Source organism: Tursiops truncatus, chromosome 14 (assembly GCF_011762595.2).
Source record: "Tursiops truncatus isolate mTurTru1 chromosome 14, mTurTru1.mat.Y, whole genome shotgun sequence".
Taxonomy (NCBI): Eukaryota; Metazoa; Chordata; class Mammalia; order Artiodactyla; family Delphinidae; genus Tursiops; species Tursiops truncatus.
In genome coordinates, this window is record NC_047047.1 from 8,006,829 (window position 1) to 8,029,337 (window position 22,509).

Genomic DNA, 22,509 nt, shown 5'->3' on the forward strand with positions numbered 1-22,509 from the left:
ATGATTAAAAAGTCAAACACTCAACAAACTAGGAATAGAAGGAAACTATCTCAATATAATAAAGGCCTCATAACTTACTCAAACCTTGCTTTAGATAGTGAGGAGGGAAGTGATGTCATGAAAGGTGGTGGAGTAGAGAAATCAAGGAATTTGTCTTTTCACCAAAACAACTATTGATAGAATTAGCTATTTTGAAATTCTGGAATCTAGTTGAATACTTACAGTATCCAGGGGAATGCTTGATGAAGACAGAGGCTGGCATTGAGGGAAATCTCTGTCAGGTCATTGGCTGACCACAGAGATGAAACAATACTTCAGTGAACACACATGACAAGGAATATAGTCTTTGCAAAAACAGTGTGGAAAGACACTAAACAGACAAGTGCAGCCTTCATCAGGCAACAACAGAAATTTCTGGGAAGGGTAGAGAATCTAATTTCCAGAGTTACTACGTTACAATGGCCAAAATGTTCTGTTCTCAATAAAAAATTGCAAAGAACACAAAGAAACATGCAAGTATATATATAACCCATTCACATGGAAAAAAAGAAACTGACAGATGAAGTCCAGACACTGGATTTGGTAGAGAAAGACTTTAAAATAACTGTCTTAAATATGCTCAAAGAGGTGAAGGGAACCATGGACAAAGAACTAAATGAAATCCTGAGAATGATATATGAGCAACTAGACAATATCAATAAAGAGAAATTATGAAAATGAACCAAATAGAAATTCTAGAGCTGAAAAGTACTATAGGTGAAATGAAAAATTCATTAGAGGGTTTTAACAGTAGATTTGAGCAGGCAGGAGAAAGAATCAGCAAACTTGCAGATAGATCAAATGAGATTACATAGTGTCTGGAGTAGAAAGAATACAAGAATGAAGAAGAGTCTAAAGGACATATGGGATTCTATCAAGCTTAACAACATATGCATTATGAGAGTGCCAAAAGGAAATGAGAGAGAAAAGCATGAAAATATTTGGCAAAAATGAAATAATGGCCAAAAACTCTCCAAATTTGATGGAAGACATACATCTACACGATCCAAGAGGCACAGTGAATGAAAAGCAGAATACACTCAAAGAGAGCTATACCAAGACACTATACTATAATTAAACTGTTGAAAGACAAAGACAAAGACAGAGAATCTTGAAAGGAACAAAAGTGGCTCATGAACAAGAAATCCTCAATAAGATCAACAGCTGATTTCTTATGAGAAACCATGAAGTCCAGAAGGCAGTGATAGGGTTTGTTTGTTTGTTTATTTATTTAGGCCACGCCGCATGGCATGTGGGATCTTAGTTCCCTGAACAGGGATCGAACCCAAGCCCCCTGCATTGGAAGCGTGGAGTCTTAACCACTGGACCACCAGAGATGTCCCATTGATATGGTATATTTAGAATGCTGAGAGGAAAACACTATCAAGCAAGGATTCTATATCTGGCAAAACTATCCTTCACAAATGAAGGAGAAATTAATACATTTGTTAACACATAACAAAAGCTAAGGGTGTTTGTTGCTAGTAGGGCTTCCCCATACAGGAAATGCTAAAGAGAGCTCTTCAGGATGAAATAAAAGGACACTGGAAGACAAGTTACACTGGCCATACGAAGAAATAAAGATGACTGGCAAAAATGACTACATATGTAAATATAAAAGCTAATATTCTTGTATTTTTGGTATGTAACTCCTCTTTTGTTTCCTATATTATTTAAAAGACAAATGCATAAAACAATGACTATAAAGCTATGTTAATGGACACATAATGTAAAAGATGTAATTTGTGACAATAACAATATAAAGAGGGGATGGAGCTGGATAGAGACAGAGATAATGTACACTATTGGAAATAAGTTGATATCAATTCAAACTACTTTGTTATAAATTTAGGATGTTAACTGTAATCTCCATGTAATCATTAAGAAAATAATGAAAAACTATGCAAAAAAGGAAATGAAGAGGGATCACAATGATACATTAGAAAAAAAATCAAATACAAAAGAAGGCGATATTGGAGGAATTGAGAAACAAAATAGACAAGACATATACAAAACAAACAGCACAATGACAGAAGTAAGTCCTTCATTATCAGTAGTTACTGTAAATGTAAACGGATTAAACTCACCAGTTAAAAGACAGAGATAGGCAGAATGGATTAAAAAAACCATGATCCAACTATATGCTACTATAAAGAGACCCATTTTAGACTTAAAGACACAAATAGGTTGAACATGATAAAATGCAAAAAGATATTCCATGCAAATAATAACCAAAAGAGAGCTGGAATGATTATACTAATATCAGATAAAATAGATTTTAAGTCATACACTTTTACAAGAGAAAAAGAAGGACATTATTTATATTAATAAAAATGTCAAATCATCAAGAAGACATAACAACTGTAAATACATATCATCTATCAACAGAGCCCAAAAGTATATGAAGCAAACATTGACAAAATTGAAGGAAGATATAGACAGTTGTACAAAAAGGAGACTTCAATATCCCACTTTCAATAATAGGACAACCAGAGAGAAGATCATAAAGGAAATAGAGAACTAGAAAACACTATAAAACAACTAGACTTATATATAGAACACCTCACCCAACAACAGTAAAATAAGTATTCTTAAATGCACATGCAACATTCTCCAGGATAGACCATATGTTAGGTCATAAGGCAATTCTCAAAATATTTTAACGATCAAATCATATAGAGTACCTTTTCCAGAACAGTGGAATGAAGCTAGAAATAATAACAGAGATAAAACTGGAAAACTGGAAGTATATACATACAAATATACACCACACTTTTAAACAACCAATGGGTCAAAGAAGAAATCACTATTAGAAATTGGAAATTAGAAAATACGTTGAGATAAATAAAAATGAAAACACAACATATAAAAACACATGGGATGCAGCAAAGCCAATGGTCAGAGGGAAATTTCTGGCTGTAAATGTCTAGTAAAAAGAAAGAAAGATCTCAAATCAACAACCTAGGTGTACACCTTAAGGAACAAGAAAAAGAAGAGAAAACTAAACCCAAAGCCAGCAGAAGGAAGGAAATATCAAAGATTAGAGCAGAGATAAACAAAAGAGAGAACAGAAAAATAACAGAATCAACAAAATGAAAAGTTGGTTTTTGACAATATCAACAAAATTGGCAAAGCTTTAGCTAGGCTGACTAAAAGGAGAAAAGACAGAACTACTAAAATCAGAAACAAAAGCAAGGACATTATTATTGATCTTACAAAAATTAAAAGGACTATAGGAAATAATATGAATAACTGTATGTTTTCAAATTAGATAATCTATACAAATGGACAAATTCATAGAAACACACAAATTACCAAAACTGACTTCACACAAAATAGACAATCTCAACAGCCTATAATAAAGACATTGAATCAGTAATCAAAAATCCCCCAACAAAGAAAAGTCCAGGACCAAAAGGCCTCACTGATGAATTCTACCAAACATAAAAAGATCAATTAACATCAATCCTATTCAATCCCAAAAAAACAAAAGAGAGGAGTCACTTCCAAATATATTATATGAGGACAAGATTCATCTGATACCAATGCCAGACAAAGATCCTAAAGAAAACTACACGATTATTTCTGCTTATGAATATAGAACTAAATAGCCTCACCATATTACTAGCAAAACATTATTATTTATTTATATAAATTTATTTATTTATTTATTGGCTGCACTGGGTCTTCGTTGCTGCACGCAGGCTTTCTTTAGTTGTGGTGAGCGGAGGCTACTCTTGGTTGTGGTGCATGGGCTTCTCATTGCGGTGGCTTCTCTTATTGTGCAGCATGGGCTCTAGGTGCGCGGGCTTCAGTAGTTGTGGCATATGGGCTCAGCAGTTGTGGCTCGTGGGCTGTAGAGCACAGGCTCAGTAGTTGTAGCGCACAGGCTTAGCTGCTCTGCTAAGGGGATCTTCCCGGACCAGGGTTCAAACCCGTGTTCCCTGCATTGGCAGGCGGTTTCTTAACCACTGCGCCACCAGGGAAGCCCGACTTCAGTTTTTTAAAACGAGAAAAATAACAAGTGTCGGCAACAATGTGGAGAAACAAGAACCTTCACACATTGCTGTATGTACGAGGTGGGAATGTAAAAAGATCCACTGCGCCACCAGGGAAGCCCGACTTCAGTTTTTTAAAACGAGAAAAATAACAAGTGTCGGCAACAATGTGGAGAAACAAGAACCTTCATACATTGCTGTATGTACGAGGTGGGAATGTAAAAAGATGCAGTTGCGGAAAGTAAATGAGAAGTTTGGCAGTTCCTCAAAAAGTTAAACACAGAATTACTCTGTGACCCAGAATATCCACGGCTAGGTATGTACTCCAGAGAAATGAGAACACATGTCCACACAGAAACGTCTACGTATTTTGCAGCATTGTTCATAAAAGCCCCAAAGTAGACCCAACCCAAATATTCATCAATGGGAGAATGGACAAACAAACTGTGGTATATACATACAAGGGATCATTACTCAGGCATAACAAGGAAGGAAATGCTACATATGCTTACAACTTGGAGGCACCTTGAAAACATTAAATTTTTACATTAACTAAGTAAAAGAAGCCAGACACAAAAGGTCACATGATATGTGATTCCTTTCATATGATATATCCAGAATACACAGATTCACAGAGACAGAAAGCAGATTGGTGGTTACCAAAGTGGGAGAGAGGAATGGGGAAGGATTACTTAATGGGTACAAGGTGTTTTCTGAGATGATAAAAAAGTTTTGAAACTAGAGGGAGGTGGTGGTTTGCACAACATTTTGAATAACTTAAATACCACTGAATTGTACATTTAAAAACTGTTAATTGTAAGTTATGTGAATTTCACCAAAATTTAAAAAATTTTTAACAAGTGAGAAGAAACTGGCTTACTTTTTTTTTTCCTCTTGAGATAATGCTTGCCAAACAATTTTATTCAGGCGCCTGTTTAAAAAAAAATCAACAATAGTTATTTAGTAGCAACAGTTCATTTCATGACAAAAAGCTGACCCCGGGCAGGGAGATCCCAAGTCATGCAGCACCACCACCGCTGGACCATGTCATTGCCACTCGCTCAAAGAGATTGGATGTGAGTGTCTCCCACGCTCAGCATCACTGCAGAAGCCTCGGGGCTTTGTGGCAATCATGCTAAATATTAAAGGAGGGCACAGCTCTCAGCTGGATCAGGTAAAACCCGGACTGAGAAAAGGCAGCAAACAAACTGTTCCTCATTATCTCTGCATGAAGATATTTCTAAACACCCACTGCTTTTCTTCATAAGGAAAAATATGTGTGCCCTTAGCCTGCCTTCTGGAGACATTCTTCTGTCTGGATTCTCAGAGCAAAAATAAAAGGTTAATAGGGTCATAAATAAGAGGATTGGGACACACTTTAGAGATCAACCAGCCTGATCTCCTTGTTTTCCAAATGCAGCCGCTAAGAGGGGCAGACAGATGAAGCGCCTTACTTACAGCACCGAGAGCTGGTAGGGCTGAGACTAAAGCTCACCGAACGTGTTTGCAGAGAGATGCTGGCAGCCCAAGAAGGAAGGAGGAAGTTGGAGCCAGTGCTTTCTATCAGGTAGTTACAGCTCCTTTTCTTGTTACTAATCAGAGGTGCTTTTTCCAGAGCTTCCAGCCCAGTTCTGTAGTGCTACATCATCACCCAAATCAGGCTTACTAGGGCACAGGGCACAGAACACTGGCTCCACAGGTTGTGAGCTGGTGTTCCATGAAGCAAAAAAGCTTCAATAAAATGGGGTGGGAGAATACTGCCTCTCCCCAGGAGGCATGCTTCTAATCCTTGGACCCAGAGTCCGTGGCACAGGGCTCTGGGAGCACACTTTGGGTGGTGTTATCCTGCCCTGATCTCCCATCACAGGCCTGGTGAGATCATGGAAAGGGGCTCTGGCACGGGGGTGAAAAGCACAGACCCTGGAGCCAGACTGCCTGGGTCCAAAGCTCAGCTAGCTCCTCCTCTTATTAGCTGGGAGACTTTGGGCCAGTAGCCAACTTTTCTGTAGAAAGGGGGTAATCACAGTACCTCCCTCCCAGTGCTGCAGTGCAGACTCGATGAGCAAGTTATGTGCACCGCACACAGAACTGTGTCTCACACAGGTAAACGCTCTGTAAGTGACAGGAAGAGTCAGGAAGTGGGAAATAAGCCAGCTCGGCTCCTGTGTCTCTTGATGTTTTTAGTTCTTTGGGGTCTATTTGGAAATGGTTTTCTTTAATGATGTGGTTGATGAAACAATGGGCTTCTAAGGCTTGTGTGCATTTCTGGGGAAAAAACAAAACAAAACAAAACTGTAAATCCTTTTAAGTCTAAACCTTGAAAGTGCAGGCAGTAGAGTAGGGAGGCTAGGGGTGTGATGAGGGCTTGGGAGCTACGTGGGTCTGGGTTCAAATTTCAGCGTCTCCACTTTGCCACCATGTGAACCTGTTACATAACTTTTTGAAACACTGTTTTCTTATTGATAAAACAAAGATAACACCACCTACCCTTGCAGTTGTGAGGATTAAGTGAGCTATATGTATAAAGTGACCAGGAATAACTAAGGCTCATTCCCTCCAGCTTCTGAAGGAGGGTGAGACTTAGACACTCAGAAACAGTTGGTGAATGTGGGTCCAATTAGCTAGGACATGTCTCTAATTTTAATTTGGTTCTTCAGAAAATATTTTTCCAAGAGGGTATTTCCATAACCTCTATTATTCCTCTGTTTTCCGCCTTCACTGAACTATTTCAAAGCACACAGGGCAGAAAAAGCGAGTGGGTGTGAGCTGAGGGCAGCAGAGAGTGTGTGAATCCCGGCTCCACTGTCCTGGAAGGCAACCGTGGGAAAGCCTCTAAGCGTGCGGGACGAGGGCAGTCCTTGTGGGATGCTGGGATTTGACAAACCACAGTTTTCCTCTTTGCTTTAGGAGACTGAAATTTGGCTAAGTGTAGCGTTTAGAAGCTTTCTCTACCTCTAGTTTGTAAATCCACTTGTACCGAGTGGCTCATTTGCAAAGCAACTTGTAACTAATGACACTTCAGAAGTCTAGTCAGCGGCCCAAGCAAATCGATGATAAGCAGAGGCTACTATGCCTGGTCCCTGAGCCAGAACTGATGCTTCTCCTGTGGATCTGAGGGCTGAGACCTTGACCTCAGATTCACAACACAGGCTGTGGAAAAGTCACCCCAGAATCCAGCCAACCCTGGTAATCCTCACTCAGAGCTTATGCTCAGACACACAAAGCCAAAACTGCTTCTGCAATTCTTAAAATATTGAACCAGAAGGACTGCTACACATGGGCACTAAGTGTGACCAAAACTGCTAGTTTATGTCACTATTTTGGCCAGAGGACTGTGAACTTCCCACTCATTTGGTCATCCCTAACCATACGGACTTAGGGTTATATCTGGCTTACTTGTGGTGGGAAACTCCTTAGAAATGTTGTATTGGGGATGAGATGGGGATAAACTAAGTTTCATTAATTACTTTTCATCTTTTCATATTCCGCATATCTTTAGAAAGATGAAGCAAGATGGAAAAGGGAACTGACATTTATGCCAGCAAAATTCTTCAACACTACTGAATACAAAAGATCAGGAAGCTTTGTTCTGTATAATATTAATGTTAATATTATTAAATAACAAAATTAAATAAATAATTCATTTAAAATAAACATCAAGTTATTAATACCAAATAATTAATACTAATGCAATCAATAATATCAAACATTAATCATATTAAAATAAATGTTAATGATCATATTTAAATTAATATCATTTTAATAAACAATATAGTATAATATTCCTCTAAGGGTACTAAAAGGCTTTTCCGGATTCACTCATTGGAAGTAAGAACTGGAACAAATCACTACTATGTCTGTATTTTGGTTTTGCCATTAACGAAGGACTCTCTTCTGCCTGGGAAGGAAGGGTCCCTGTCCTGGAAACTCTCGGGAAAGGGTCAGCTCAGTGGGAAGAGCTGTGTGACCCTTCCATTCCATGCATTTATGGTTATTTTAGCATCAGCAGATATAGGGAATGAAAGAGGGAAATAATTAACATGCGTTGCTCTTTGTATATAATTTACGTAACCCTCACAACTGCCCCGTGGGCCAGATCTTGCAAGTGAAGCTCACAAGTGTCCTATGACCTGTCAAGTAGCTATCTGACCTCAAAGCCCCAGTTCATGGCCTAGCATCAGGCTTTCACAGGCCAGGTAATCACAGCACTCAAATATTTGAATGAGTCAAGCAAATTAAATTACAATATGAATGATATTATATTTCATTTTGAATAACTGAATTGGATCAATTTTAATAAGTAAACTTGAATTAGATCAAATTCAAATTAAATTCCAACAGTCAAAAAAAATATATATATATATATTATATATATATTGTGACACCTGCTAGGAAGAGGAGAAGACCAGGGGGAAAGCAGGCAGCCCAGCGCCTGCCTTCGGGGGCCAACATCCTCGCAGGGAAGGGACAGGCCTGTACAGAAGCTGTGAGCGCTCCAAGGGCCACACGCAAGGTGGGTGGTGCAGAGTCGTTGGGGAAAGGCCTCTCTGGGGAGGGCCGTTGGCGCTGAGGCGAGAAGGGAAGAAAGAGGACAGCTTGTGGGAGGGGGCAGGAAGAGGGGCAGTGGAGCTTCAAGGCAAGGGAAGGACTGCCTGGTGCAGGGGCGGGGAGGCGGAGAAGAGGGCCAGCACCAGTAAGAGGGTAACTACAGAGCAAAGTCTCAGGCCCACAGGGGAGGGCGAGCCTTGGCAGATTTCAGCCTGCCTTCGAGAGAAACGAAGGGCCCACAAAGACTCAGAGAAGTCCTGAGAAGCCCGTGGAGGCAGCTGCAGGAGCCCATGCGACACAGCCTCAGTTCTCAGGCAAGGGCAGTGGAGGAGGCTCAAGTGTAAGGAGATTTGGAGAGGACCATGATGGGTGTGGGGCAGAAAGGCCAGCCTCTGGGCTGGGTCGTGCACTCCAGGCAACAGAAGTCAGGCTTTATACTTTTTTTGAACACACACTAGACACGCTGCAAAATGACAACAGATCAGTAAATGCTGGCCTGGGCCCCGTCGTTCACTTTGGCGTACTTTATTACCTTTTCCCCAACCACATGGTATTAATTAAAACCCAATTGCACAGCTTCCAGAACCAAGAATAGGCTTGCCTGGAGGAGCTGGGTAGCTCAGCGTTTAATCAAGCGTGTGCACCAAGGACTGATTAAGTGCTGAGGGGCAGGGTGCGGAGGTGATTAGAGAGCTGGGAGAGGGTGAGATTCTAGCCCCAGAGCTGTGTTCTCCACCAACACTCTGAGGCAGGCTCCCAGGTCAGGCCGGAAGGAGCCAGGCCCCAGGAAGGGGCTGGGATTCAAGGACCCTGGGTCTCCTTCTCCAGCAAACCCTGGGTTATCTGCCCTTGGGAAAAAAGGCCCCCTCACTCAGTACTAACACAGTGGCTACTTAAGAGTACAGTTTTCACTGTAGTCAACTTGGTCATCTTCTTGATTTTGCTAAAAAATTGTTTAAATCAATTATCTCATTATTGTGGCGTGGTGTCACTTTACAGAATGTTAGATACTAAAATGGTCCAATTCGCTCTGCTACAAAGCAAAGCTTTAAAGAGCTCATGGAAACATGAGATTTCTGCAGAGTTTGGAAAGGGAAGATGGCTTCTCGAAAACCCCGCTAGACATACTCAGGTAAAGCACTGGGCTGGCCGAAAAGTTTGCTCGGGTTTTTCTGTAACACCTTACGGAAAGACCCGAACGAACTTTTTGGCCAGCCCAGTACTTAACGCAGTGCTGGCACAGAGGAAGCCCCTTAGGTTAGCTGCTGCTGCTGTTAATATTCCTCACGGACCACAGTTAAACAGCTGCACCAGATGAAAAATTTAAGGTAAAAGAAGGGAAAACAAGCCAAAACAAATTCCACATCCATTAAAGAGTAGCCAGGTGTAATACTCACTTGTCGTAGGACTTAATTGCCTGTTCCACTTTTTGCTTGTAGATATTAAGCTTCACTCCTTGGGGGTTAATTAAAGTCATCTTATTTGTGTCACTGCACACATGTGCCAGAGGGAACACCTGTACGCCAATGCCAAAGGAAAGGGTCACTTGATAGGTTAACACGTGCCTTCAGAAATGGATCTCATGGCTGTACAGTATGTTTTTCTGACTATAAAATCAATACATTATATTTGTAGAGAAATTAGAAAATAGAGAAAATAAAAAAAATAAGAATCAGAGATATCATTGCTAACCTTTTCCTTCCAATTTTTAAAACTATATATTTAAAAAATACCCCTCCCCCAAACAAACCTGTTTCAGGAAACCCAAATCAGAATCAAGTGTTATCTTAATAAGCCTCTGTCAAACTGAAGGGCATAGGCGATAAGAAATAGAATATCATTGTTGCTGCTTTGTAAACTACTAGCTGGGTTAAACATCTTTCTCACATATTTATTTTATATTTGATTTTCTCTTAAGAATATCTGATTATAGTTAATATCTTTTGACCATTTTCTTTATCAATTTGTAAGAGATCCTTATACATGTCAAATAAAGAAGGCTTAGTGATCAATGAAACCACTTTCTGTAAGAACAACAGAGTACCAGAATGAGAGGGCATCTTTTTGAGTTCTTTCTGTCTGTGTCTGATGCTTCCTTCTGGGTTTGGGGATGCCTCTGATTCCATGCTATCTTAACAGCACCTGTAATATTTTACATTTACCTGTCTGCATATTACTTTGTTTCATTCACTGCTGTATTCCTATCACCTAGAACAGTGCCTGGCCCTCAACAAATATCTGTTGATAAATGAATAAATGTATGCTTGCAAAAAGGCTTATTCCATGTCTTATTATTTACATAAAAAGAAGAAGTCTAACAGGAAAATACAAGGTCTAACAGTGTTTCGATACTGTGTATGATTCCAACCACGAGGAGCATGTAGGCATTTTAGAAATGTGGGGAATCAAAGCAACTATACACCAATAAAAATTAATTTAAAAAAACCCAATTAATCATAAGATGAAAGAAAGCTTTGGCCTTGACAACAGGGACCTGTGATATTTACTTTCAGAATATTTTCTATCAGTAATTTCAATAAATTGATATGTTAATTTAAAAAAATGTGGGAATCACTTTTAAGAAGTAAATTTTTACTTCCAATCCAGATGATACAGAGCTCATGTTTTATGTTCCCCTTTGCCTTCAAAATCATACAAAAATTGTATTGTTGTTATTTAAGGAAAAAATGCATAAAAAGAAAGGAAGGAAAGGAAGAAGGAGAGAAGGGAAAGGAAGAAGGAGAGAAGGAAAAAGAAAGATGCATGGTTGATGTATTTCTAGAGACAAAAAGTTGAATAAGTCAGCAGGGCTGAAGTTGTGTGTTTGTTGACTCTCGTGGGCAAACATGGCAGGGGCGGTGGGAGCTCAACACCCAGAAAGCAAGTGGGACTCTGAGTCAGGCTCAGTGCCTGAAGCCAGCACTAGTATGAGGTTCTCTCACCCCTGCAAGAAGGCCCTGCCTGGTGAGAGAGGACATTAGTGCAGTCTAACAACCAAGAACTGAACCAAGCCATCCTCAATCTACACTATCCCAGTATCATCATGGGACAAGAGCTCTAAATACCAATGACTGGGGTACAAGGGGATGGATTTAGGTAACTGCAAAACAGAAGACAGAGAAAAAAACAGGTTTTTAAAAATCTTGTCAAAATGTGCCAACCGGGCTTCCCTGGTGGCGCAGTGGTTGAGAGTCCGCCTGCCGATGCAGGGGACACGGGTTCGTGCCCCGGTCCGGGAAGATCCCACATGCCGCAGCGCGGCTGCGCCCATGAGCCATGGCCACTGAGCCTGCGCGTCCGGAGCCTGTGCTCCACAACGGGAGAGGCCACAGCAGTGAGAGGCCCGCGTACAGCAAAAAAAAACACAAATGTGCCAACGTACTAAAATTCCTAAATACACATACAAAAATGCTAAAAACAGTAGCTGAGCAAATCAACAATCAGAACATCAATTCACGTGAGTAGAAATTAATTTTACGAGCCACCTAACAATAACTTTATATGAATTATGATTAAAATTAAGTATGATTAGGTTGTTCAAAGATGTAACAGTCATATAAAAGTGTAAGAACAGAGTGCTGTTAAGAACAAATGGATGAGAAAAAGAACAGTATTTTAAATAATAAAGTCATGTAAAAAAAATAGATACTGAAATTGCAAACTACATAATTTTGCAATTAAAACATCAAGACCAAAAGAGACAAACAAAATAGCCAAAGATTCAGAAGGCTGAAAAGCAAGACATTTGGTTTGGCTGAATAGTTGAACCGTGCTACTTGTCAGACACAAGAATTCATCATGTGGCTTCTAAGCAGTCTTTGTCAAAGGGAAGAAGCCAAAACAGTGGGTTAAAAGCTGAGGTGACTGGACTTTGAAAACTTAATGAAATTTGCAGAAGTGGAAAAAAAAAACCCAACCAAACAAACAAAAAACACCATCTCTTAAAATTTCACATAAACTTTCAGAGGAAAAATAATCAGTCTCAACAGAATGAAAGACCCTTACATAGGTATCTCCCCTGGGAAAAAGACCCCCCTAGAAGTCTATAAATAGCTCTGCAAATTGCCAGCTTATGGCTCAACTGCAAATCAACCCCACGAAGTATTTAGCAGCATTACACCATTTCACCAGGGTCCACTGGATGCCTGACTGACGGTGCGTAAAGAAAACCCATTGTTTAACGTTCTACCTCCCTCTTTGGTGGATTTGGATCTCAGGCCTTGCATGGCCATCATGGACTTCAGTGTGGTAGGAGTTCAAATTTGGCTCGTGGGTACCCACTCTCGTGCCTTTCTGCATGCAGATTTAGGGAAAGACAAAGTCATACTCCACACCTTCAGTCTGTGGTCTTAGTTTTTGCAACACGGTAGTCACGGGGAGGTCCCATGGGCTATTCTCTTTATGATGTCAAGTTTAGTGTGACTATGAGGTCATAAGGGGCATTCTCACAGGGACTTGGGGGATCAGAATCATGGCTTCCCAGCTTCTGTAGGGAAGCAGGTGGGGAGGAGAGTGTGATTAATGAGGAAACTGATACTATGTGAGAGGGAATGAAACCACCTGGTCACACCTCCTGAACATGGTTTACTTGTTACCTCTTTCTTTTTTTCTCTTTTTTTTTTATATGAAGAGGGAAATGTAGAGACAGAGAAGTCCAGGCCATGTGATGACAGAGGCAGAGACTGGAGTAATGCAGGTCCAAGCCACGGGATGCCAAGGATTCCACCACCAGAAGCCAGGAACAGCCAAGGAAGGGCTCTTCCTTAGAGCAGTCAGAGGAAGCACGGCCCTGCCAACACTTAGATTTCAGACTTCCAGCCTCCAGAACTGTGAAAGAATAAACAAATTTCTAAGCCACCCGGTTTGCGGCACACTTTGTCACAGCAAACCTAGGAAAGGAATACAGAGATAGGAATACATATATATAACTGTTTATGTTTTCAAAACAAAGTAATGGAACAACCAACTAGCTATTGGCTGATCTAGGAATGACTTCTTGGAATGACTGGGGGGGACTTGGCTCTGCTCCAGGTGTCTCTAGAAGGCTTGACCAGGCATGTTCCCAGGCACAAATGAGTAAGCAGAAATAGCCAAGGAGCCTTAATGCCTGGGTTTGGGACTGGTATACCCTTGCTTCCGTTTCATTCTATTGGTCAAAGATACTTGCTACCTCTTATAATGCAAATCAAGCATTAACAACTAATGGGAGACGCTTCTGGACAGTGTTTGAAAATAAAAGGGAGCCTCAAGGTATTACCTACTTCAATTCTCTTGAGGTAAACCTAGAAGCCTTACCAAATTGATGCTAATCACACCCTGTGTGAGAAGATTTTAACTGTGAGGGACGGAGGGCAGAGGGAGGAAGAGGGGGCAGGGGGGAGGCGGGGAGTGAGAGAGAGATACTGACCATAATTCCTGGAATTCATGGACAGCCCTAGTTTGGGCTGATTCTGTTAGAATTTTTCCCAGTGTTAGACCAGAGATACACCTTAACCACTAATTTTGTCAATAGGTGAGAATAGTTTTATCAATTCTACTAAGAATAGTTTTATCAATAATGGGATTGTAGCTTCAAGATGGCGGAGTAGAAGGACGTGCTCTCACTCCCTCTTGCGAGAGCACCAGAAGCACAACTAACTGCTGAACAATCACCAACAGGAAGACACTGTAACTCACCAAAAAAGATACCCCACATCCAAAGACAAAGGAGAAGCCGCAATGAGATGGTAGGAGGGGTGCAATCACAATAAAATCAAATCCCATAACCACTGGACTCACAAACTGGAGAACAATTATACCACAGAAGGGAAAAACGACAAATAACATACAAGGGAACTCCCATAAGGTTAACAGCTGATTTCTCAGCAGGAACTCTACAAGCCAGAAAGGAGTGGCATGATATATTTAAAGTGATGAAAGGGAAGAACGTACAACCAAGATTACTCTACCCGGCAAGGATCTCATTCAGATTTGACAAACAAATCAAAAGCTTTATAGACAAGCAAAAGCTAACAGAACTCAGCACCACCAAACCAGCTCTATAACAAAATGCTAAAGGAACTTCTCTAAGTGGGAAACATAAGAGAAGAAAAGGACCTAAAAAAAACAAACCCAAAACAATTAAGAAAATGGTAATAGGAACATACATACATATTGATAATCATCTTAAATGTGAATGGATTAAATGCTCCAACCAAAGGACACAAGCTCGCTGAATGGATACAAAAGCAAGACCCATATATATGTAATCTACAAGAGACCCACTTCAGACTTAGGGACACATACAGACTGAAAGTGAGGGGATGGAAAAAGATATTCCATGCAAATGGAAATCAAAAGAAAACTGGAGTACCAATACTCATATCAGATAAAATAGACTTTAAAATAAAGAATGTTACAAGAAACAAGGAAGGACACTACATAATGATCAAGGGATCAATCCAAGAAGATATAACAGTTATAAATATATATGCACCCAACATAGGAGCACTTCCATACATAAGGCAAATGCTAACAGCTATAAAAGAGGAAATCAACAGTAACACAGTAATAGTGGGGGACATTAACACCTCATTTACACAGATGAACAGATCATCCAGACAGAAAATTAATAAAGAAACACAAGCTTTAAATGACACAATAGAACAGATATATTTAATTGATATTTATAGGACATTCCACCCGAAAACAGCAGATTACACTTTCTTCTCAAGTGCACATGGAACATTCTCCAGGATAGATCACATCTTGGGTCACCAATCAAGCCTCAGTAAATTTAAGAAAATTGAAATCATATCAAGCATCTTTTCCAACCACAATGCTATGAAATTAGAAATAAATTACAGGGGAAAAAATGTAAAAAACACAAACACATGGAAGCTAAACAATATGTTACCAAATAACCAAGAGACCAGTGAAGATATCAAAGAGGAAATCAAAAAATACCTAGAGACAAATGACAACAAAAACATGATGATCCAAAACCTATGGGATGCAGCAAAAGCAGTTCTAAGAGGGAAGTTTATAGCAATACAATAAGAAACAGGAAAAATCGCAAATAAACAATCTAACCTTACACCTAAAGGAATTAGGGAAAGAAGAACAAACAAAACCCAAAATTAGTAGAAGGAAAGAAATCATAAAGATCAGAACAGAAATAGATGAAATAGAAACAAAGAAAACAATAGCAAAGATCAATAAAACTAAAATCTGGTTCTTTGAGAAGATAAACAAAATTGATAAACCTTTACCCAGACTCACCAGGAAAAAGAGGGAGAGGACTCAAATCAATAAAAATAGAAATGAAAAAGGAGAAGTTACAATGGACGCCACAGAAATACAAAGCATCATAAGAGACTAGTACAAGCTAATTCTATGCCAATAAAATGGACAACCTGCAAGAAATGGACAAATTCTTAGAAAGGTATAACATCCAAGACTGAACCAGGAAGAAATAGAAAATATGAACAGACCAATCACAAGTAATGAAATTGAAACTGTGATTAAAAATCTGCCAACAAACACAAGTCCTGGACCAGATGGCTTCACAGGTGAATTCTACCAAACATTTAGAGAAGAACTAACAACCATCCTTCTCAAACTCTTCCAAAAAATTGCAGAGGAAGGAACACTCCCAAATTCATTCTATGAGGCCACCATCACCCTGGTACCAGACAAAGACACTACAAAAAAAGAAAATTACAGACTAATGTAACTGATGAATATAGACGTAAAAATCCTCAACAAAATACTAACAAACAGAATAAACAACACATTAAAAAGATCATACACCATGAACAGGTAGGATTTATCCCAGGGATACAAGGATTCTTCAATGTAAACAAATCAATCAATGTGATACACCATATTAACAAATTAAAGAATAAAAACCATATGATCATCTCAATAGATGCAGAAAAAGCTTTTGACAAAATTCAATACCCATTTATGATAAAAAAAAAACTCTACAGAAAGTGGGCATAGAGGGAACCTACCTCAACATAATAAAGGCCATATATGACAAACCCACAGCAAACATCATTCTCAATGGTGAAAAACTGAAAGCATTTCCTCTAAGATCAGGAAAAAGACAAGGATGTCCACTCTCGCCACTATTATTCAACATAGTTTTGGAAGTCCTAGCCATGGCAATCAGAGAACAAAAAGAAATAAAAGGAATACAAATTGGAAAACAAGAAGTAAAACTGTCACTGTTTGCAGACGACATGATACTGTACATAGATAATCTTAAAGATGCCACCAGAAAACTACTAGAGCTAATCAATGAATTTGGTAAAGTAGCAGGATACAAAATTAAAGCACAGAAATCTCTTGCATTCCTATCCACTAACAACGAAAGACCAGAAAGAGAAATTAAGGAAACAATCCCAGTCACCATTGCAACAAAAAGAATAAAATACCTAGAAATAAACCTACCTAGGGAGGTTAAAGACCTGTACTCCGAAAACTGTAAGACACTGATGAAAGAAATCAAAGATGACACAAACAGATGGAGAGATATACCATGTTCTTGGATTGGAAGAATCAATACTGTGAAAATGACTATACTACCCAAAGCAATCTACAGATTCAATGCAATCCCTGTCAAATTACCAATGGCATTTTTTACTGGATGGAGACACAAAAGACCCTGAATAGCCTAAGCAATCTTGAGAGAAGAAAATGGAGCTGGAGGAATCAGACTCCCTGACTTCAGACTATACTACCAAGCTACAGTAATCAAAACAATATGGTACTGGCACAAAAACAGAAATATAGATCCATGGAACAGCATAGAAAGCCCAGAGATAAACCCATGCAGCTATGGTCAACTAATCTGTGACAAAGGAGGCAAGCATACACAATGGAGAAAAGACAGTCTCTTCAATAAGTGGTGCTGGGAAAACTGGACAGCTACATGTAAAAGAATGAAATTAGAACACTCCCTAACACCATACACAAAAATAAACTCAAAATGGATTAAAGACCTAAATGTAAGACCAGACACTATAAAAGTCTTAGAGGAAAATACAGGAAGAACACTCTTTGACATAAATCACAGCAAGATCTTTTTTGACCCACCTCCTAGAGTAATGGAAATAAAAACAAAAATAAACAAATGGGACCTAATGACACTTAAATGCTTCTGCACAGCACAGGAAACTATAAACAAGACGAAAAGACAACACTTAGAATAGGAGAAAATATTTGCAAACGAATCAATGGACAAAGGATTAATCTCCAAAATATATAAACAGCTCATGCAGCTCAATATTAAAAAAACAAACAACCCAATCCAAAAATGGGTAGAAGACCTAAATAGCCATTTCTCAAAGAAGACATACAGATGGCCAAGAGGCACGTGAAAAGCTGCTCAACATCACTAATTATTAGAGAAATGCAAATCAAAACTACAATCAGGTATCACCTCACACCGGATAGAATGGGCATCATCAGAAAATCTAGAAACAATAAATGCTGGAGAGGGTGTGGAGAAAAGGGAACCCTCTTGCACTGTTGGTGGGAATGTAAATTGATACAGCCACTATGGAGAACAGTATGGAGGTTCCTTAAAAAACTAAAAATAGAATTACCATATGACCCAGCAACCCCACTACCCAGCATATACCCAGAGAAAACCATAATTCAAAAAGACACATACTCCCTAATGTTCATTGCAGCACTATTTACAATAGCCAGGTCACGGAAGCAACCTAAATGCCTATCGACAGAAGAATGGATAAGGAAGATGTGGTACATATATACAACGGAATATTACTCAGCCATAAAAGGGAACGAAATTGGGCCATTTGTAGAGACGTGGATGGACCTAGAGACTGTCATACAGAATGAAGTAAGTCAGAAAGAGAAAAACAAATATCATATATTAATGCATATATGTGGAATCTAGAAAAATGGTACAGAGGAACTGGTCTGCAAAGCAGAAATAGAGACACAGATGTAGAGAACAAACGTAGGGACATCAAGGGGGGAAAGCGGGATTTTGGGGGTGGTGGCAGTGGGATGAACTGGGAGATTGGGATTGACATGTATACATTCATATGTGTAAAACAGATACCTAATAAGAACCTGCTGTATAAAAAATAACAAAATAAAAATTAAAAAACATGATAATAGTGTTTATCTCTTACTCTTTGCCAAGTACTAGGCAATCTATATATTTTCTCATTCAATCCCTCTATAGATGTATACATTGAAATGCAGTTTTGTTATTTGGTTTTCCTCTCCACTGAACTCTAGTTTTTTATTCCTTTAAAAAACATTAGTTTCTAGCACAATGCATGTACAAAGTAACCACTTACTGAATACGTAAAAGACTAAAGTTATATAAATTCAAATAATGGCTGAGGCCCCAACATTTTTAGAAGTTTATCTCTATTATAAAATACTGTGTTTGGAGTCTACCAAATTTGAGTTCTCGGTGATTGAGGCACGAGATGAGCGTACCTTTGCTATTTTAAAAGAGGTGTTGGCCAAGAAGGTTAATGATGTAACCAAGATTTTAAGAGATATATTTAGCTTACACAAGAAAACTATTCTCAAACAATAAAAGAAAAAAATTAAAATTGAATGCCATTCTCACTTAGCAATTGGCAGGTGTTTTTTGTTTGTTTGTTTTAATGTTACTGCTCTAAGTGACAGCAAAGATGTAGGAAAATAGGCACTCTTAAAATTCCAAGTAAACTGCCCAATAATAGGGGGAATAGTTCAATTAATTGTAGTAATTCATGTTATTGAATATTAGCACAACCATTAAAATTCATCCAAAATTGGTCATTACAGGGAAATATGTTCATGAGATATGCTAAATGAAGAAAGGGGGATACAGAACTGTACACACAGTTATTAGCTGTTAAAGTAGTACAGGAAGAATTCTACCTGACAACATTGTGGCTGTGTTTGTAAGCCATCCCACAACATTTTGAAAATGAGAAAACAGTGTAAACTGGTGTTTATATATTCAGTCAACACTAACTGAATTCACCAACTTCACTGTTTTTCAACTAAATCATTTCTTCCAATAAATATCCCAGAGCCTGCTGTCAGACTGGCCAAGGAGGGGTCTGATTGGATGTGACTAATGAAAATGCAAAGGCTGTGCAAATCCCACGTGGCTGACCCTGAACACGGTGCAGTGACCTCATAGTTGTGCAAACTGCTGAGTGCTGAAGCTTAAACCTCTGCTTAAACAGAAACATCTCCAGGCTCCACAGAACAAATTGAAGGTGGGGCTACAAAGTGAACTGGGAAAGAGAAGTGTCAATCAGATCATTCATAAACCCATGAAAATATGTTGCTTACTACAGTGTAGGTTATATCTCACAAATTTCAATCTAAATTTTTAGAAAAAAAAAATTTTAATATAAATTTCAATTAAATTGCTAGTGAGGTCACTAGCATTTTAATTGGTATAGTAAATGAGTATTTGCTGGCATGCAATAATATTTGAAATAGACTGTTGAGTAAAAATCAAGGCACAGAGTATCTTTAGTTCAACTTCATTTTGGTAAAACAAAAACAAAGAACAAAGGCTATATATGTAGTGAAAAAACTTTGGCCAGATAACCACCAAACAATTCATATGTGAGGAATTATATTCTATTGTTTCTTTTCTACTTATCTGTAGTTTCTAATTTTTCTACACAATGAATACGTATAGCTTTTGTATTAACTGTCCTTCTAGATTTTTTAATTAAAATAAACTTTTCTATCAGTATCGTTTTCATTGCTACTATATTTGAAAGCAACAAGATGCCATGCCCTTAGCAGCATCCCTAACATTCCTCGTCAGCTAAATGATGAGATAAAAAGCCACCTCACTATGTTGGTCTAAATTTTCCATCAGATACTTTGATGAGATCAAATGTTTTTCTCAAAACCTAGTCTGAGGGCTCACCACGTACCAGATTAGGGACCTTTGCCATGACACATCGGGAGTCAGTGACAGAGCTGGGGTGCAGGCCCAGGCTACCTGATCACAAAGCTATGTGCTGAACCCAGATTAGGGCAAAGCAGGAAGCCTGGATGCAGTGCTGGTAAGACATGATGATGATGATGGTGGTGGTGGTGATGTAGTGGACTTTTCAACGATGCAAACTAATGTTCCCAAATTGTTTCTTTTTTTTCAAAGGCATTGGCAATAAAGAGCTTTAAATTCCAGATTCATCAAATACCTAAAGCAGTTTGACTCTGTATATGACTTGGTGATGAATTAATCTTTTTGAAAGAGCTAAGATTAAATTTATCTGGTCCACTGAAAGTGCCAGTTAGCATCTTGTAATGAAGAGTTGCTAGGGCAACCTCCCTGCTCAACACTTCATTTCCAAGGTGACAGATTTGATGCTGGCCCAAGAAACATGAAAACCAAAATAGCATTGTGTTCCAGAAGAAGAAACAGCCCATACATAAGTCATGAATGAAACAAGTAGCCGGGGATAAAGCCAAATGCTGCTTTACGATTCTACCCAGACAGATGTGGCTGCACACAGAACACAGGAGTAAAAGGCAATTACAATTCTCAGTGAAGTGGGTTAAGATTCATGTCTCCTTTTCAGCTCCAGTCTACTTTTTCAGAAAACTGTTAGGTCCAAATCTCAAAAAGCTATATATCTCACTCAGTGGGATTATATTTTTCGATCACTGTTTTCCCATTCTTTCCATCAGAGAAAATATTAAATAAAAGATGTTAAGTGGGCTTTGAGGGTGAAATGGGAATTTATTGCAGTATATTTCCTTCATCATCATGATTCTTGCTCTTATGAGCAATAATGGAGGGGGGAGAGCATGTCGTGTGCTATGTACCCACAGGCTTGTGATGAGAATTTACAAAGCCACAGAAGGCACGAGCACAGGTGCCCATGGTGGAATGCACGTGAAAAAATATACAGCCTCTTCCCTTGGCTTTGTTTTCTGGAGTCAGAAGACAGGTTCTCCAGAAAAACAGGACCCTCACTACTCTTCCATTTTTTCCTTCTTGGAAGTCACTCAACATTTTTCTCTCTCTCAGCCCCATGTGGTTTAGTCCTGTCGACTTGACTTTATATAGAGCCTTGGATCCATCCTCAGCATTGTCACCTGGGTCACAGCCACCTAGACCTTGCCTCCTGACTGTCCCGCTTCGTTCCAGCCTTGAACCTCTACAACCCTTTTCCACATAGTAGCCAAAGACCAAACCTGATCTTCTCTGTCCTCTGCTAAAAACCCTTTGGCTTCCCTCAGGATGACCTTCAGAAAATCCTTAACTCGACCTTCACCAGCTTTCACACCTTCCTCCAGTTGCACTAAACTTTCTTTGGAACGACAAACGTCCTCTGACCCTTAGACTTCCCCCTAGGTCACTCCTCACTCCCCTCCACCTCATCACCCTCGTAACTCCTCCTCCCCTAGGTCCAAACCTGGACTGACCAGATCCCCCAGGTCTGAACTTCCCAGGCCAGGTCCAAAGCGCCCTCTGCCAACTCAAGGTGGTTAGGGGCCTCTCTGGCATCTCCACTCTGCTCTTCCCACTCATCACATTTAACTAGAACTTCTTATTTTAATTGCTAGTTCCTCCATGAGATTGTAAGTTGTGATTGGGTAGGCTGTAGTCTAGCCCAGTTCAGAGCCTGCATACGGTAGGCAATGTAATATTTATTGAATATTTTTATAATAAAAGCCAACGTTTGGGCTTCCCTGGTGGCGCAGTGGTTGAGAATCTGCCTGCCGATGCAGGGGACGCGGGTTCGTGCCCCGGTCCGGGAGGATCCCATGTGCCGCGGAGCGGCTGGGTCCGTGAGCCATGGCCACTGGGCCTCCGCGTCCGGAGCCTGTGCTCCGCAGCGGGAGAGGCCACAGCAGTGAGAGGCCTGCGTACTGAAAAAAAAAAAAAAAAAAAAAAAGCAAAAAAAAAGCCAACGTTCATTCA

The 22,509-nt window shown here is 39.5% G+C and overlaps 1 protein-coding gene across 5 annotated transcripts in view; it reads right to left on the reverse strand.

The window, feature by feature from the left end:
* Positions 1 to 22,509, reverse strand: part of VWA3B (von Willebrand factor A domain containing 3B) — a 211,225-nt gene that overhangs the window by 40,663 nt on the left and 148,053 nt on the right. For all 5 annotated transcript variants that reach the window (XR_012325581.1, XM_033838164.2, XM_033838165.2 and 2 more), the window contains 2 exons: positions 9,983 to 10,101; positions 4,918 to 4,968 (listed from right to left, as the gene is read on the reverse strand). Coding sequence is in view for 4 of the 5 variants with exons in the window: in XM_033838164.2 (XP_033694055.1) it covers positions 4,918 to 4,968; positions 9,983 to 10,101 (170 nt within the window). In the remaining variant the exon portion in view is untranslated. The remainder of the gene's footprint in view (positions 1 to 4,917; positions 4,969 to 9,982; positions 10,102 to 22,509) is intronic.